Source organism: Malurus melanocephalus, unplaced genomic scaffold (assembly GCF_030028575.1).
Source record: "Malurus melanocephalus ecotype Western Australia unplaced genomic scaffold, MMel_1.1 scaffold_2, whole genome shotgun sequence".
Taxonomy (NCBI): Eukaryota; Metazoa; Chordata; class Aves; order Passeriformes; family Maluridae; genus Malurus; species Malurus melanocephalus.
This window is the reverse complement of record NW_026623234.1, coordinates 2,899,842-2,917,712: the sequence shown is the minus strand read 5'-3', so window position 1 is coordinate 2,917,712 and position 17,871 is coordinate 2,899,842. Positions and strand designations below refer to the sequence as shown.

The following is a 17,871-nucleotide window of genomic DNA, read 5'->3' as shown; positions in this document are numbered from 1 at the left end:
TTTTTTTAAGTTAGATGGACATTCTGGATCTGGTGTCTGTTTRTATCTCTTCTTGTCAGTTGAAAAAGTGAATCAGTAAAAGAAACAGTCCTTGAATGTTTTTGTTTTGTTTTGTTTCTTATTTAACCAACGACACTCTCAAGTAGCAGGAACAGTTCTTTTTCATGGTAAGTCATAAAATCTCTCARTGCAAAATTTTATGAATGATTAATTGAAAAGGAATTCTTTTYCTTTTTAGAGTAGATAGTGTTATGAGGAAGAACTGGGATTTTTTTTACACAGCTGTGTATCACTGTGTAGGTCCTATGCATGGCTTAATTTTCCTRTAATTTTCCTAGTCTTTCTGTTTGTTATTAGCCCAGATATATGAAGGAAGTTAGGCCATAGGTATCCTGTGAACAAGGCATGTGCAGGGCTTAGCCTGCTAGCCAGATGATAGTTGTGAAGTTGCAATATTATCAATACTCATGTTTATGTTCATTTTTTTTTGTATAATTGTAGCTCATGAAGACAGCATGAGAACACACAGACTTTTATTTTGGGAGGCTTTTGGCTTTTCTGTTCTTTTCTGCAAGGTTGGAATTTTGCATGGATATAGAGAGAATCCTAAAGAAGTAATGCTTACACCAGAAATGCTAAAAAACTAAAGGCCAGCAAAGACTCTTCYAACACTTAAAAAAAGAAAAAAWAWTAGGCTGTTCTCTGTTATATTTGCAGGTGACTGATTTACAGCTCTATGACTTTATGACTCTTGAATGACTTCATGACTGTGGTAGAAAAACAGCSGTTGGAAATTGTGTGTCCTACCATAATTCAAAGGGGACAGCTACATTGCTTGGGGCTCCAGTCTGCTTGGATATGGGTTGTACATAAAAAATTACAGGAATGGGGAACTTTAATGTGTATTCATCAAGGCAATCCTTCTGTTTCTGGGAAATTACTAATGTGACTTTTTAGAGGAGATTTCATACACCAGCTGCAGTAAATATTCTCCTACTGCTCTGGGCATTTTTATAGCTGTCACAATGTTGTGACAGTGTTGTAGATAGCTACTTCTTGTGCTGAAAGCAGCCTAGATACAGCAGCAATGACTGCAATTTAGGGTAAGTCCTAAATATTTATTGGCTTCCTGAGTAGATTTTACAGCCTTYGCTGAGCTCCAGGCTTCTATGTCCAGGCTGCTGTCACTATGAAAGATAACTAGTTTTAAGATAATTCAGGTGTGTCTACACTTCACACGTAACACTGACAGGAGCATTAACACATCATTTAGTATTCCTGGAGTTTGCATCACTCCAGGTCATGTGCCATCTGTTAGCCACATACAAACCAGAAACAACTTTAATATGTGTTTTAAAAGCCAGAGAGGTATGAAGCAGCTGCCTCCATGTTTCTCAAGATCAGCCATTTTTATCCAGAAAGTGGTACCTTCTAAGACTGTACCACGTGGATAAAATTATTTCTCCACWATATGTCTGAAACATGAGAAACAGTCTGCTCAGGCACTAAAAGATAATAAACTACTCACAGGACAATCCAATCTGCAGGAAAGGGTTAGGATTTTGCTTGTGGCATGGGCTCAGCCRTACAAGCTAGGCAAGCATTTGAAGTCCAGTACGGCAAAAATTATGCTTAATGTTCAAAGTACTTCCTGTTAAACTCCTTCTTAGTGAGCTGTTGTTTTAAAATTACTTTGGAATTTGTCATTAGTTCTTTTTTACTAGAAGAGCAAAGTGTTAGTTTAGCTGTGAATGGACACGGTCAACATGGAGACTGAAATCTCCATCCTTGAGCACATGGTATGAGCAAGTTTGTTCCACTGCCAGGGCATGGTAGAGTGTGTATATCTCACTGCCCTRTGCTGTGGGGTCAGATTTAAACACTCCATGATTTGCTTCATTTGTTACTGGAACTTGAGATGCAGTAATTTGTGGTAGCAACCAAAGTAGCAGTTGTGGATTCCAGTTTTCACTCATTCTGACTGGTACCTTCTTTCTTTTCTTTCTTTCTTCRTCATGCAACATTGAACTCTATTTACTCAGCTGTGGCCTGGAGACAGGAAGGAGCAACGTGGTCATGCACYAAAACTGCCCTTGTTTATTCCAAGCAGCTCTTGGCAGACAATGTGGTACATGGGTAAATGTAATTTTCTGCATGGTCTTCACTGACCTTGCTGTAGGGGATAGGAAAACAGTGATCACAGCAAACTGAAGACACCTCCTAAGGTCTGTGGTGATCCCACTTCCTGTATAAAAGGTACCCARCTATAGTCTGAAAAATTGGTATGATTTGTTGGTCAGGCGCCTGAGATGTCTACAGGCTGAGTTGTGTTACAGCCTAAAAATGTCTGCCTGTGTAGGTCAGTGAATAATTTGGTGCCATTTCCCCAGGCATAAGAAACAGTAGGAACTTCTCTGCACCACTTCAGCTTTATGGTCAGTTCTTTTTAAATGGACCATTTGCCCAAAGATTGAAACTGTAATTAATTCCACTTTTATTGACAACAAACTTAATTCTCTACTGTGCTGGTTGGAGAGGATCTCTGCCACCCTTTCCCAAATTCTTTCTGAGCAGACTTCTGCTTTCATTTTATATTGTTTTGTTGTTTCATGGTAGAGGTACACTTGCCTTTGTAGAATTTCAGTTGGTTCCTCTGTGTCCATCTCTTAACCATGGTGAGGTTTTTCTGAATGGCAGCACAGCACTCTGGGGAATCAACCAGAGCTTTGTGTCATCAGTGAACTTGCTGAGGAATCAGCAAGTTCTGTCTCTTCATCTAAGTTATTGATAAATAAATTAATCCATAATAAATATTATTATTGATTATTGAACCTTGGAACATGGAACTTGCATGTACCTTACATGMCCAGATACTTTTCATGAGAACTTAGGTCATTAATCTTGGTGATACTTTTCTTGATGATTGTTGAGCTAGCAAAATAATAAAGAATAAAATTTTATTTCCTCTATGTTGTGTCATGAAACAGTGAGCTGAAAATTAAATTCAAAATATGCATCATCCTGCTTATGGTAATTGGGACTTTTTCAATAATATCCTTTTGCAGTAATACATAAAACTTGATGATACTTTCCTTGAGGACATTCAAGGAACTGATTAACTAACATTGCAGGAGGAAACCCCACCATTCCACTGAATACTATCATTAACCCAAGCTCRGATGTGCATAGACTGAAGGACCAAGGTAATACCTGAATAGGGAAAAGCTTCTGATTTGTTTTGTGGCAAGAAATGACAGTACAAACAAGGTACATATGCTCCAAGACACCTGTAACTTCAGTGCAGTCACAGAAATGTAAATCTGCTCAACGTTCATGTTCTGGGAGAGGGGAGATTCTGATATCTTTATCCTTACAATAGAATAGATTTCACAAATCYCTGCAATGGTATTGTAGTTCTGCACAGGCAGGGACTTCTGTGTCTTACAGCAGATTTCTGACTGCAGAATTCGTTTTTCCAGACAGAGAAAAATCACCTTTTCATAGCATGACCTTAAACCCAAGGTGCTTCATTAGACAGAAAGTCCTTCCAAGAGCAGTGCAAAGTATAGTACTCTAGAGAATGCTTATAATGGATGTCAAAGTGTCTCAGCAGAATTTTTCATCTGYGGGACTTCCTGAACTGAAAAATTATAGCTCCTGCTTCTCTTTCTTCCATTTCCTCGTCTAATAATGCAGATAAARGAGAAGTCTGTAAGTTGATTTTGGTTACAGTGTTCCTGCAGTATTTCTTTAGTCAGCATTGAAAATATTAATTTGACTGGGTTGGATGTTGCAGGAAATGTCCCTTTGATATTGTATCCTGCCTCTTGAAATACCTGACAAAGATGTAACATTTTCCATTTCTCTTACTTTTGTCAGACTTTGAGGAGTTGTGGAGATGGGGAGAAGCCCTCATCCACCAGGGCTCACTGTTGGGGTTGGTCCTGCTCAATCTCTTTATCAATGATCTGAGCAAGGGGATTGAGTATCCCCTCGCTCAGTTTACAGATGACACCAAGTTGGRCAAGTGTTGATCCGCTCCCTGCAGAGGGATCTGGACAGGCTGGACTGATGGGCAAAGTGCTGGGACCTGCACTTGGGTCACAAAAAAMCCCATGCAGCACTGCAGGCTGGGTGAAGTGTGGCTGGAAAACTGCCTGGTGCAAGAGGACCTGGAGGTGCTGACTGACAGTGGCTCAGTGGAACATGAGCCACTGTGTGTGCCCAGGTGGCCAAGAAGGCCAGTGGCACCCTGGCCTGCATTAGCAATAATGTGGCCAGCAGGACCAGGGCAGTGATTGTGGTAGGGCCACACCTCAAACCCTGTTGCCCAGTTTTGGGCCCCTCACTACAAGAAAGATATTGAGGTGCTAGAGCACATCCGGAGACGGGCAGCAGAGTGGTGAAGGGTCTGGAGCACAAGTCTTGGGAGAAATGGCTGGSGGTGCTGGGGTTGTTTGGCCTGGAGAAAAGGAGGCTCAGGGGAAACCTTWCTGCTCTCTGCAATTACCTGAAAGAAGGTTGTAGTGTGATGGGGGTCAGTGTCTTCCCCCCAGGTAACAAGATTAGAGAAAATGGCCTCCATTTGCACCAGAGAAGGTTTAAATTGGATATTAGGAAAAATTTATTCACTGAAAGTGTGGTCAAGCATTAGAATGCCCCCTCCCTCCCCCCTGGGGAAATGGTGGAATCACCATCCCTGGAAGCATTCATAAAGCATGTAGATGTGGTACTTAGGGATGTGGTTCAATGTGGACTTGGCAGTGTTGGCTAACAGTTGGACGTGATAATCTTAAGGGTCTTTTCCAACCTTAATGGTTCTGTGATTCCAAGTTGTGGCTGCCATTTGAAACAAGATTATTAACAACATTAATTATTTGGATGAGAGCTTAATGAAGACTAATGTGTTTGTGGCAAAAGAAATTATGCTCTGTACCTCGGTGCTACTGCTGGCGCCCTTGAGATCCCCTCACTGACTACTGCTTGGCTCTACTTCCACCTCKGGCTCTTTCTTCCATACTTTGCATTCTTCTGTGTATAGAAGCACTGCAAAATTGCTGCTGTTCAGCTAGTCTTCTTAACTCCAATCCACAGCCTTTTGGACTGTAAACATACAATCATGTAGAGCTTTTTGACATCAGGATGTCTCCATTCCCTTGGGATCCTATAAGCTTCCCAAAGAATCACCTCTTTTAGACTCCTTCTGCTGAGCCACAGAGTCCCTTCTTGACTAGTCTTTCACAAAGCTGCTCTCTAAAACATGAATTATTTGATTGGTTTTCTTGTGTTTTTTGGATCTTCGTTCTGTGCTTCCTATAATACAGTGACCAGATTTGTACACATTATTCCAAAAGAGACCATCCAGCTGCCTTACTGAATGCCAAAGTAATAACGTCTGTGGTTTATACTCTGTAGCCTTCCATACACAACCCAAAAACCTTGTTTGCCTTTGTTACTGCTGCCAGATGTTCTGTGGATGATTTTCAAGTGTATTGTGGGGAATGTCACCGTGCCAGTGAATTTCAGCAAATTTAAGCAACTTTGAAATTATTCCTTTTTCCACATGGTTATATTCAAGTCAAACCAAACTGTTCTCACTTGAAACTACCCTATTTTGGTTACTCCTTTTTCACAGTGAAGCAGTACCTGTTACTAGTTTCTCTGCAGGAGCCCATTCAATAGGATTTCCCCTTCATCAGGCCTCTTTCAGATTGTGCTGGAAACTCCATCTGAAGAGCCCAGCTCTGAAGGTCTAGGGAGCAGTTATATTGTCTTTAATACTCAGACTACTTGAATTGGGAGTTAAGGGAATGTGAGGTTTTTTTTTTTCCTAGAGAGGAAGCAAGGGGAGGGAACAGCCTATAAAAGAATTACAATGTTCTCACCTCTCTTTTCCTGCAGATTTGCTGACAGYGCAGGAATACCACTGCCTGCTGCAGCTGCTCTGCCCTGACTTTCCAATGGAACTCACCCAAAAAGCAGCAAGGTGGGTCCTCATTCCCTGTTTGATGGCAAGGTTAGTCCTACACGCACAGACTTATGAACTGCCCCTGTGGGTAGAGGTATGAACAGAGACCTTCAGCTTYTAAGATTTTGGGGAAAAGAGAGGTTAAAAACAGGGTGTTTCTCTAGCAATGTGGAAGAGTATATATTTAAAATATACAAAGACTGAAATATCAGTGCAGCATGCTGCTGTTGGCTCTACATTCAGATGAGTTGCAGATAAAAGAATGTTAGCCAATGTGTTTTTAACTGACGTGATTTTTAAACTCTATTTCAAATACTTTTTACCATTCTTRAAATGTGTTCCCCCTTGCCCCAGCTTCTCTGGTTGATCGCATTTAAACACACTAACCTCTGAAGGATTGCCAGTGTTTTAAAGTATGTTTGGTAAGAACATGGTAGCTAATCTGTTTGAAATTTTATTTTAATCTAGGCAAGGCAAAAATCAGATAGCTGGCTCAGGGCATTGATAATGTGATATGGATTTTTTTACTGATTGTGCTTGCTGGTTCCAGTCCAGCCCAGGCAGTTAATTATTAACTTTCTGATATTGAAAATGTAATAAGGTACACACATCTGTTTGGTTGCTTGTCCCCCAATGCCAGACTAAGAATGCTAGGCCTGTAGCAGGGATATATCTGCTGCTTCCTTTCATGGAGGTATACAAGCACCAGTCCCGTGTACTGGTGTGTATTTCATGGGCCTCCAGCTGAACTGAGCAGGAATTTGTGATGGTGCATGCAGCGAAGTAGACTTCAGCATATCTACACATGTTGTGATGTTTGTGTCAAGGAATTTAGTGCACAAGGCTGTTGTAAACTAGAGAGGCCCCGTTCAGGGGCCTGCTGCACTGTTGTGCACGTACCATAGAGACAGACAAGCTGGCTTTGGGAGCAGGTGCTGCAGAGAAATGAGATCTCTGTCAGAGGCACCCAGSCTCAGGTGGGGGTGACTTCACTGCTACTTTTGGCTGGCTAGAGATTTACTTGCACATTGCTAGCTCTGTAGCAAGCTAATCTATTTGAACAATTTTAATAAAACTTACCATAATTCTAAACCATCCTTCTCTTGGCTTACAACTGTTGCTCATTCTCTTGTCCTTTGTTCTGGTCTATACTTCCCATTGTTTTCCTTGGTCTCTGYCTGTTAGAAGGGTGAGCTTTGCAGACTTTCTTACAGCACCTGTTGATTGAGTGTCACATGCAAACCTACGGACGTTGTTCCTTCTTCAGGCTTCACACCCATGATGGTTTTGTTGCTAATTTTCTTGGGAAAGGAGTTAAATAAAGTAGCAGTGGGAGTAGCCACAGCATTCACTGATACAGCCAGGACCTGCATTGGTGCTGCTGGGAATAAGGCAGTCACAGTTGTAGTTTTAGTGCTGCATGACTGAGATGATCTCACAGCACAGTGCAGTCTGCTCATCCAGGAGCTGTTGCTATGCCCTGATAACAAACATTAGGAMTAAGATCAGGAAATGTCAGAACATAAGAATGGAAGCTACAGCAATATAGGTTTTATTCACATGACATCGGAGAGCTACGTTTTTCTGTTCCTGGTGCTACAAGTCATACCCAAAAAATGAACCTGGGTACCTGAGTCTGGGAGATTTCTTGGATGTTTTATTTTCAAATGGTTATAGCCATTAGCAGATTAAAAACTTTAATCTACAGAGATACCTTTGATCTTCAAGAACCACCTTTTGGCATTCTGAATCTTGAAATTGCAGGACAGAAAAGAAAGGAATTTTTCTGGTTTGATGCCATGATTTTAAGATCTGTACCTGAACACTGATTTTTCTCTTGTACGAGAAACACAAGAAACTGGCTGCTCACATTTGAGTAGAGAGAGCCAAGAAGTTCACAGCTCCTATGCTGTTTTATTTTGTGTGGGAGCTCATGTTGCACTGATCAGTGCTAATGAAATGGGGGTTTGCAATTCAGTACCCCTATTGTTAAAAGATTGCCTGAGTGTGCAGATCTTACCTGTTTTATACGGTTTGCTTATTTTTGCCTCCATGTCTCAGTAAATAAACAAAGTCTTTAAATATTAATTTGAGCAAGCCTGGCTTTAATTCAGATTGTGTCAGCTAACCTTTAATGGTAGCAGAAAATGGTAAAAGTCCTTTCAACTTGCTTGGTCTAAAGTTTGTCCTGGGAACATCCTGTCTAGTCTGGATTTCTGAGATTTTAACCACATTYGGTAGACCATAAAGTTTCCTCATCGGCACAAGGCTTTCCTGCCAGCCAAACCCACTTGAACCCTGGAAGACCACTATACCCTCTACCAGAATGCCTCAAGTGTAGGCAGTTTTCTTCAGTCCTTTCCAAAGTCCCTCCTTGATTTTCATTATTCATTGAGTGCCAACTACTAACTTTTTAAATACATCTCTGGCCTCAGGGCTTARAGTCTAATTTGGACAAGAAAAATATGAATTAAAAATCCCTTGAAATATGAGATACCGGATGAACTCTTTTGAGTTGTGGTTCAGACCTTCAGATTTTGTCCTCAGTTTTGGTTCTGCTGTCTAGGTTACAGTCCATACCTAGGTTTTTCTCCTTGCCAGATAYTTCAAGGAAGAGGTGCAGATACATTGCATATGATATTCTCTCTGCTTCCTTGAGTGCTCTGTCAGCTGCCTCTGTGGGGAAGTTGCCAGCTGCAGTCAATCTCCTCATAAATTATTGTATTGGATTTAAAGACTTCTCAACATTTCCGGTGTGCAAACTCCTGGGCCAAGCAGAGTCAGTAACCCAGCACCAGAGTGCACCTGCTTCTATTTAGACGCTCCTCTGTCACATATGTGCTGTGCAGACTTCTTCAGAGGCTCCTTGCTGTCTTTAACAGCAAAACCTGCRCAGCAAATTCTCACACTTCTGCGTACTTCCTCATGCTCTTCTCTAAGTGAGAGACTGGGACTTGGTGCTACAGAGCACTGCCATTGACCAGAGTTTTAGATTTAACAAGTGAAATGAGTTTCTTGTTATGAAGGTGATGTAATRTTATCTTTCTGCATAACAAATATGTAAAACCACTCTCCACTGTTGTTTTCCTGCATCTACAAGAAGAAAGCTTCAGTGCTTTGAGGGTATCTGGGAGACAGACCATCATTTCAAAGGAGGGARTGTGGCTCATCAGTGATGTGGCCAATCGCATTTCCAGTGCTTAAACAGTGGTTGGAAATGCCAGTGGCTGAGCAGTATTGCCTGAGAGATGAAGATGCTCTGCCTGCCAGCTTCAAAGCCATTTCCTTGATGTGGCCACTGACAATCTCAGTAACATGCTTATTAGTGAGAATTAAGAACTGAAGCTACTGCTTCTTTAGACAGGAGGAGAGGAGGCTTCTGGAATGTAATAAATAAATCAGAAGCACTTTGACATCTTCAAAGGGTTTTGTTTTAAATACTGGCTTTTCTCCTGGGGACCCTCTTAGCCCCAGTCTTTCTTCTTTGAGATAATTAATTCAAGCTGCTCTACATGTTTGATTTTGCCACAGTGAACAGAACTGGTCTGAGTGGCAGGGAAGTCTTGCAAGATCTATGTTCTTCTAGGTCAGCCTCCCACACAGCTCCCTAGAGTCTTTTACATGAGGCAGAGCAGCGTTTCCCCAGTGTGTTTAGACAATTGATGCTGCAGGAGTTGGTGTGTAGATTGCATCTGGCCCTGTGTTCAAAAGGGTCCGACTGGATGACCCATACTTTGGCTATAATGAACTGACAATCCTCATGTGACACAATATGCCAGATACTGACTGTACAGGTTCAGTAGACCTRCACACAGTTGAAAAGAAATACCAATTGCCTTTTTTTTTAGCATTGTCTGAATATGCTGGTGGGTTTTTTTCCATCGAAGTGGAGTATTTTCTTCTGTTTTATAGTCTAAGCTGTCATTAATCAGACAAGTTTGATTTTGCCCACTTCAGACTGCCCTTTTTATCCTTAAGTAGTGGTGGCAGTGAGCAGAGCATTGGTTTAGTTTTCATTTTGATGAACGCTTTTGCCCTGAAATCCACAGGTTTTTTTTCCTGAAAGGAAGAGCTGGACTCTGCTATCACTTACATTTCATCTTTATGGCCTGTAGCTGGTATTTTCCATATTCAAGGAGTATGCTTCAAGGATTAATAAGGATGCATGTAACTCCCTACATGCAGCTAYGGCTTAGCAGGGAGAAAGAAGATTGTCCCTGGTCCAAGAAGTCTTTAGTTGCCATGAAATTTGACCTGATAGTCAAATAATRGACCTGATATGAAACGAGACTGATTCTTTTATCAGGAAGGGAGGATAGGATGTTCACATTGCAATTAGGAAGCTGATTGTTGATGCAATGTTATTTCCTCTGTAGTCAAGTAGAGTTTGTTTGAGTATAGATGGTGAATTAGCAACTGTTGTGATGTCTACAGATCTGAGAAATATCCCAGTTTGATGAATTGCGGTATATAGAGGAATAGCCTGAGTTTCRTTCTGTCTACAGCAGTTTACTGCTTGTGTAACTGTCCTGTCTGCAGTCACAGTCAGAGCTGGACTTTGATAATCYTTTTGGATGCTTTCCAACTCAGGATATTCTACAATTCTGTGTAACCCTGTGAACCAGCCTTGCAGTTTTTTGTGCAAGTGTTTGTTCCATCATATCCACCAGGCTTTRAATGTCACACTGCTCTGCTCACTCTGTAACTGAAGTGTGTGTTTGAAATTCAGGATCTTCTCATYACTTCAGGTTCTTAAGCTGCCCTGATCTGATATTAGGGCATCCACATCYATGCAACAATGGGTGTTACCATTCYTGGGCCACTAGCAATCCTCAGTTGCACACAGTTCCTTAGCTGCACTTTCTCAGGATCTGGGGTTCCTGGTTACAGACTTTAGTTCTTTTGCAGATGCTAAAAGATRCTAAAACTATTTCTCTTATCTCATCACAGGATTGTGCTGATGGATGATGCAATGGATTGCCTGATGTCTTTTTCTGATTTCCTCTTTGCTTTCCAGATCCAGTTCTACTATTCAGGTAAATGCCAGAAAGCTTTTGACTTCTCCCACTTGTAGCATTACAACTTTACAGCTTCCCAGTCTTTGCACTTTTTTGAAACTTGAAAGGATATGKTTTTTCACAGAGAACATATAGCTACTGGTATCTACTGATGAAAAGCATCACTGATGTCAAGAGATTGGGAGGCTTCATGAGGAAATTCCAATTTTTGTGAATAACAACATACCTGCAATTGCTGTCTTATGCATGCATTTGTCTTGGYCTTGAGACATAAATTTCCAGCTTTATCTAGACTATGTTAACACCTAACAATTAACTTTTACKAGAAACACTTCTTTCCCTTTCTTTAAGGAAATTATTCAACCCTGCTGGAGACAAGGTAGGAAAAGCCCACCARCTGGTGCCTTTAAAGGAAAAGGAACTGGACAAATTGATCTAATTCTTCCCCTTAATGCTTGCCCAACTATGAGCTGGTTTCAGCTCAGAGAGTTTCTGAACTGGATATAATTTCCATGGGTTTAGGCCCTCAGTGGACTCTACCCCCAAGAACTTCTCCAGCCTCCCCTTGAAATCACATAAAATTCTAAACTCCGTGTCTCCAGCGAAGAGTTGCACAGTTTGACACCTGTCCCATGAAGAACCACTTCTCTTATTTGATTTGAAAACCCCTAGTTGGAAAGCAAAATGAACAGATAATCCATATGAACATTCTTCATATTGTTGGTCATTTATCATATTCTATCCCTCTTCCCCAGTCTGAGGTTTAACTAGATGGGATACTTTGAAAATTCTTGGCAGGAGAAGTGCAAATCAAATAACATTGGTTTGTATGTGTGTGTATTTACTTATGCTCACCCACACATATACATCTGTAAAATTCCCAGGTACTTTKAAGCTTAAATTCAGGAGACAGTGGAGAAACTTGGATGAGCATTCAGGTGCTTATTCTGTATGAGAAGACTGCTTTAAAATACGTTGGCCTGTTCCTCCTAGCACTGCTAAATTGTGGCTGAGGAATGAGAATCTCGGGGAAGCAGAAAAACAGGGAAGCATTAGATATGCTCCCAAGCACTGGGGACTGCTGGTGTGCCACTTTCTCATCTCCTGGCACACAGCACTTTCTAACATAAAGCTCATGGATTTCTGTCCACTWCCACTGAAATAGCTCCCTGTGATGGACGTAGCTCACAATTGGCCGCGACCAGGCAAAACRGGCAAGGTTTGGATTCTGAGACAATGGCTAGAAGCTGTTGTGAGCAGTCTGTGGTCAGAGAGTAAACTTGGGTGGTCTGCTGATCTGATCCAACCTGTGAGTTCCYATCTTTCTAGCAGTTAAGAGTCAGCTGCTATCCCTAACACAAAAATACCTTTTTCTCAATACTCCTCTRTATGTGCCTTTTAAGTCCCCTGTGCATATCACAACTTTATCCATGACWATTCATTCTAAAAAGACAGTTCCAAGTGGTGATTTTGAATTGGGCAGAACCAGGCTTGTAGTCAGGGACAGAAAATGTGTTTGGAAGGTTTTCTCTGATATAACAAATATTTCCATGGAGCTGCAGAACCTCAGCACAGCCTCAGGCCCTGCTGACATCCTGGCTTTCCTCTCWACCCACCTCACGCACAGCATTGCACTTCCATTCACTTGGAACCTGAATGSCACTGGAGTCCTGGCAAGCTCATTCTTGTGTACACACACTGAGGGATCCCATCCCTGTTCAGTTCACCCAGGCACAGTGCACACACACAGCCTGTCATACGCTCTCCCACCAACCCACACACATGCAAACCGCTCCAAATGGAATCTACATTTGTAAACTGCTGACCACATCCATAAACAAACTTGTTTAAAATTAGATTCCTGCAGTAAACAGTGGGTAGTATGAGGAGCCTGGGGAGAGGCTTTCTGCCAGCTCTAGCCCTGACCTGCCCCGGCCCTTCCTCTAGATCCTGTGTTATATTTACTTTGGAGTTGCACAGGCAAGCTGGGATACAGCCTAAAGCCCTAACTAATTTGCTCCCTTGCCTCCTGTTGCAGTTCAATATAGTTTGCTCCCAACTTGGATGAGTTCTTAATCAGTGGCAAGAGGTGGAAAAGGAAAACATTTTAGGCCTTACAATCTAGTTTTGTGTTTAACATTAGCTTTCACATTTCACTGTTTTATCCRTGTGCTAGCTAACCTTTGTTCCCTTGAGATGAATCTTCTCGACAGAGTGAGTAACAACTCATCATCATCCTAATAAGAAGACAGCAACTTCTGTGGAAATGGCTGTATGGGCCTGCACAATAACTGTTCTGAATATGCAGGATGCTGTAGAGTTGTGCTTATTTCCAGTTGGTGCTATGTATAACACAGAACTACAGTTTAAGCCACAGTCTGGTCGATCAGGAGCTGGTTACAGCTCTGAGTTTTAAGTTGCTTTCTGTTCTTTAGAGTTCCTGGAAAGTGTGGCTGCCATTTATCAAGACTTACTGGCTGGTAAGAATCCAAATACTGTGATTGTGCCAACATCATCCTCTGGACAACATCGGCAGCGCCAACYCCCAAATGACTGCAACCCACTCGAAGGAGTAGAGGCATCTCTCTTCTACCAGTGCCTGGAATCCTTGTGTGACAGATCAAAATACAGGTACAAATGGAGTCTGAAATACAAATTTGAAGTCTCTGTCTCTGGAGACTCTTTGTAAGGTTGGAGCTGTAGAGGAAGAAAAAGAGGACTTTGAACAAGCTGATTTTCCCACATGGATCTCATTGAAGAAGTACAAAGGGAAACATCATACCTGATAAGCTTTAATCAAATGAGAGAAGCAATTTCATGGACCTAAGAAATGTGGGATTTGAACTGATTCTTGAAGTAATGTATTGATTTGGGTCTCTGCTCTCCATCTCACTTCTGCATTGATACTTTCATCAAGGAGAGATCCATCATGAGTTAGCTGGAGGATAAACAAGTGCAGTTGTGTTCTTGGGAATTGAAAGAGCCCACTGGGTTTGGRTGTAGTGCGGATAAAGTATGAAGCCTTAGTACCTAGGGAAGTTCACTCTGTCAGTCTGTACCCGAGCCTGTGTTGGAGCTGGTCTCCAGCTACAGATCCCAGGCACAAGACTAGCTTTAGTTCAGCAGGGGATGGAGTAATACCAGACCTTATTGTATAGGTTTGACAGAAACTTTCATTATAGTTTCTTGCAGGTACTACACCTTCCCGGAAGGTCATGGTCTAGAAACACAAAATAACCCAGGACACAAGTTCCACCTGATTTCTACTTTAGGTTTCCAAATCCAAATTTGTGATCTATAAAATTACTGCTGAACTGCTCTCCAGTGCTATAGATATCTAAGCATGGAGGTGACAGGTTGTTTTGTTATTTTAAACAACGAAAGCTCTACACTCCCTGTACATCCTGAGAAGTTCAGATGGGAAGAGTACTGTGAGCCCATCTGGTAGGTCAGGCTTTGTACARCACTGTGAGGGGAGCAATTTCCAGCCTTTCAAGCTGTAGCACAAAACTCAGTCAGGCTCTGGTAACCACTTCTGCTTGAGGGATCRCCAGCCCACACACATCTCCCAGGGTACCACTACACCACTGACTACTTATCACTTCCTCTTCATAAGGCAGTTTGATTTTGCATGAAATCCTTCATGGAGTATTGGTCAAGAGCAAGAATCACCATCACTKCTTTGAAGTCAGGGCCAGGGGTTGGGTGTAGAAGAAGGGGATATGCTAATTTAGTYCTCACCTTACTAGTGTTCTCTGACACGTTTAGGCTATCACTGGAGAGGTTTTCCTGCCCCTTGGATGACTATCACTCATAATAGTGTGAAAACAGTATCGYGGGAAGTGTTAAAAAATGTGTAGATGAGGCATTTAGGGACATGGTTTAGTGGTGAACACAGTGGTGCTCCAGTAACCACTGGACTCAGTGGTCTTAGTCTTGTCCAAACTTAACACTTCTATGAAAGTTTATTGACTTCTGAAAGACAATGTTTCCCAGAGGATCTGAGTGAATCTAGGCTTTTCCACTGTGCTTGAAATGAAGACAGGTAAGACTGCTCCTAGGGATGTCCTCCAGCTCAAAGATCTTGCTTAGCAAATAGAGAGCAGATCCAGTACTCAATAAGCAAGAGGTTGGCTATTTGTTTTAAACTGAGTCAGGGCACCTGACAGTGTTAGAACAGGTAAAAGGGTTTATTTCTCCAGTTTGAGCTGGGTCTTAGAAAAAAATATATAATTTAGAAGATAAGATGATGTCTCTCTCTTTTTCCTAGCTGTCCACCTTCTGCTCTTGTGAAGGAAATGTTGAGTAGTGCACAGAGAATGACCTTCTATGGATTCCTTATGGCTCTTGCAAAGGATCAGGGCATCAATCGAGCCCTAGGTAAGACTCCTGTGAATGACACAGCTCTAGATTTTCACTCTTTCTGAATTTCTTGGAATTTCCTTTGTAATTATGCCCCACATTTTACACTGTCAGGAAGAGAGTGAGGGTAAGTTTTTCATCTTTTTATTGATGGATTAACTTTAAAAACATGACCTTACTTCCTGCCTGAAGCTGTRGAGCTTCCTCAAGCATTACTGAATTGAGATGCCATCCTATGTTTTAGCCCTTTGTGCTCCCACAGATTTTAAATGGCTGCTCTCATCTATAAGAAAAGAAGGCACACCTAATGAAAAACCTCTGCTGCTTCTTTGGCTCAAAGGTTCAAAACCTAGTCTTTCCCAGCTCTTCCCCATCTTCCCTCAAGACAGTGTGATCTTGTCAGTAGCTATCTATGGCCTGCTGAAAATCTGATCATAAAACACAAACTGCTACAAAAGTCTGAACCACAGGGGTTACCAACCAGCATCTCACCACTTGTTTCTATGTTGTGCTGCTTTGGAGCAAGGAAGCAGTGTTGCATTGGCAAAGGAATATGTAATCCATCTATAATTCACTCACAGTTTCGTATTTCCCCCATATGCCTTGCTTGTGCTCTTCCTCCTCCTACAAAGAGGAACAGAAATGGCTTTTCTGTTTGACAAGACTGTTTCCAGGAGATAAATTTAAATGGCAGGAGCAGGCAGGGAGGTGTGTGTGTAGGGGTGTTCCCAAACACTCATCTTCACTTAGCAAATCACCTGGCTACTAAGGGTAGGCTCTCTCTGTCTTTGGGTAAGTATCCTCTTCCTCCACTTCTAGGCCTGAGTATCCCTGTATTGCAAAGACAAAACTCAATGAAAAGGTGTWCCTTGCCTGAGGGCTGCTTCTTTTGCACAGGTGTGTGTCATAGTACAGTAAAAGTGTGCCTTCCCTGGCTGAGCCCCTTCTTACAGCAAACCATTTGAGCTGCTAATGCTCCTCTGGGGCAGGGCAGATTATATATCAAAGGTGTATGAATACAGCCCTGCAATCCCCTCTGCAAGCAGGCTTAGCAAGCAGTGTATTCACTGGGAGGAAGGTGATGCTTGGATGGCAGCAAGCAAAATCTTTTTTTCCTTTGCCCTATGAAATCCACTTCTAGTCACGCACAAAGAAAACAGATGAAAAGAAAAAAAATCCTRCCCACAGCCTCCATTGTGCCATCTACAAAGTGAGTGGGTTTTCGTTTCCATTAATGTAGGCCCGTCCTCTGGCCCTCTGCCAGCTCCTGCTGAGGCCTCTCTCAGAGGAGGGGCAGCAGCCACAAGTCTGACAGGTGCTAGTATTTTGGCAAGGAAAGGAGGATTCTTTTCCTGGTGTCTTTTAATCTCTCCTGAAGGGTGATTTCAATAGTCTTTGGTCTGTAGGGGATCACAAGCTCCCCAAAGCCCTTTGGCRAGAACAGTTTCAGGCAGAGGAGGTTTTGGTCTCACAAAGCCAGCAGCCTCTCTTGAGGAACAGGGATAGGGATTAGAGAAGCTTGTTCAAGCTGGGACAGTGYTGATGAGTTTGCCAGGCAGACTGGAATCTGCAATGTAACTCCACTGTCAGTGTTGATTTGTGAATTCTTTAAGTGCTATTTATCAACTCTTCCAAGTAATTCTGGTGTCCTAGAGACTTCATTRTGCACTCTACAACTACAGAAACAAGTCAACCTTTAGTTGCTTATTCTTTTAATTTAGCCCACAAAAAGAAGCAGATGGGATGTTTCTGTGGATCTCCTGACACTGCTTTGCAGTGCCAGTCTTTCCTGTTCCTTTCCAGCAGGAGTAGACCAGAACCCAAGTAAATGTGGGAATAGGTTCTGGTCTAAATTTACTCTAGTTTTCAGGCACTCATTTCTACATTTTTGATGACTGCTGCCAGCCTGCCTCTGTGGGACAGGTGGCTTTCCAGCCTCTCCTTCAAGAGCAAGGTAACAGAGCCAGAAAACAGATTTGTGTCCCTTCAGGGAATACAAAGCTCCTTCACAAAGGTATTGAGTGTGGCACCCAGATCTCCTGAAAAACAAGAGCATTCCTCATTGAACCATTGCTATAGATTATCAAATGGGGTTTTTTGTCTGGGTGTGCAGTGGTATTCTCCAGGCTCTYGTAGGCAATCTCTGCTGTTCCCTGTCATTTCTGTGCTGGCTGATCATACTCTTCCGTGACCCCTATAAAAGGTGGAGTTTGTTAAAGAATTAGGAAGGAGAGCTTTCCTAAGAGCCCCATCTTCCTTTCTGGCTCTGCCAACATGCCATTGTTTTCAGAGAGGAGCAAGGATAATCAACCAGCTGTTCCACTCCTGAACTTCATGAACCATGTCCTTCATCTAGAGCAGCATTTCTAATGTGAAAAGGAGTATGATGTGATCTTATGCTGAGGGTACCCAAGTACTGGCCCAGCCTTTCATACTCACACCAGACAGCAAGCAATGCCAGAGCACAGTTCATCCACACTTAACTCCTGTGGACAATGTGCACGAGAGTCAGGACYGACTTTC

At 42.2% G+C, this 17,871-nt stretch overlaps 1 protein-coding gene across 1 annotated transcript in view; it reads left to right on the top strand.

Moving 5' to 3' along the window:
* The window catches only part of CSTPP1 (centriolar satellite-associated tubulin polyglutamylase complex regulator 1), a 78,986-nt gene that overhangs the window by 58,075 nt on the left and 3,040 nt on the right, over positions 1-17,871 (top strand). The window contains exons 4-7 of the mRNA XM_057364903.1: positions 5,902-5,986; positions 10,919-11,004; positions 13,422-13,617; positions 15,257-15,366. Coding sequence (XP_057220886.1) covers positions 5,902-5,986; positions 10,919-11,004; positions 13,422-13,617; positions 15,257-15,366 — 477 coding nt within the window. The remainder of the gene's footprint in view (positions 1-5,901; positions 5,987-10,918; positions 11,005-13,421; positions 13,618-15,256; positions 15,367-17,871) is intronic.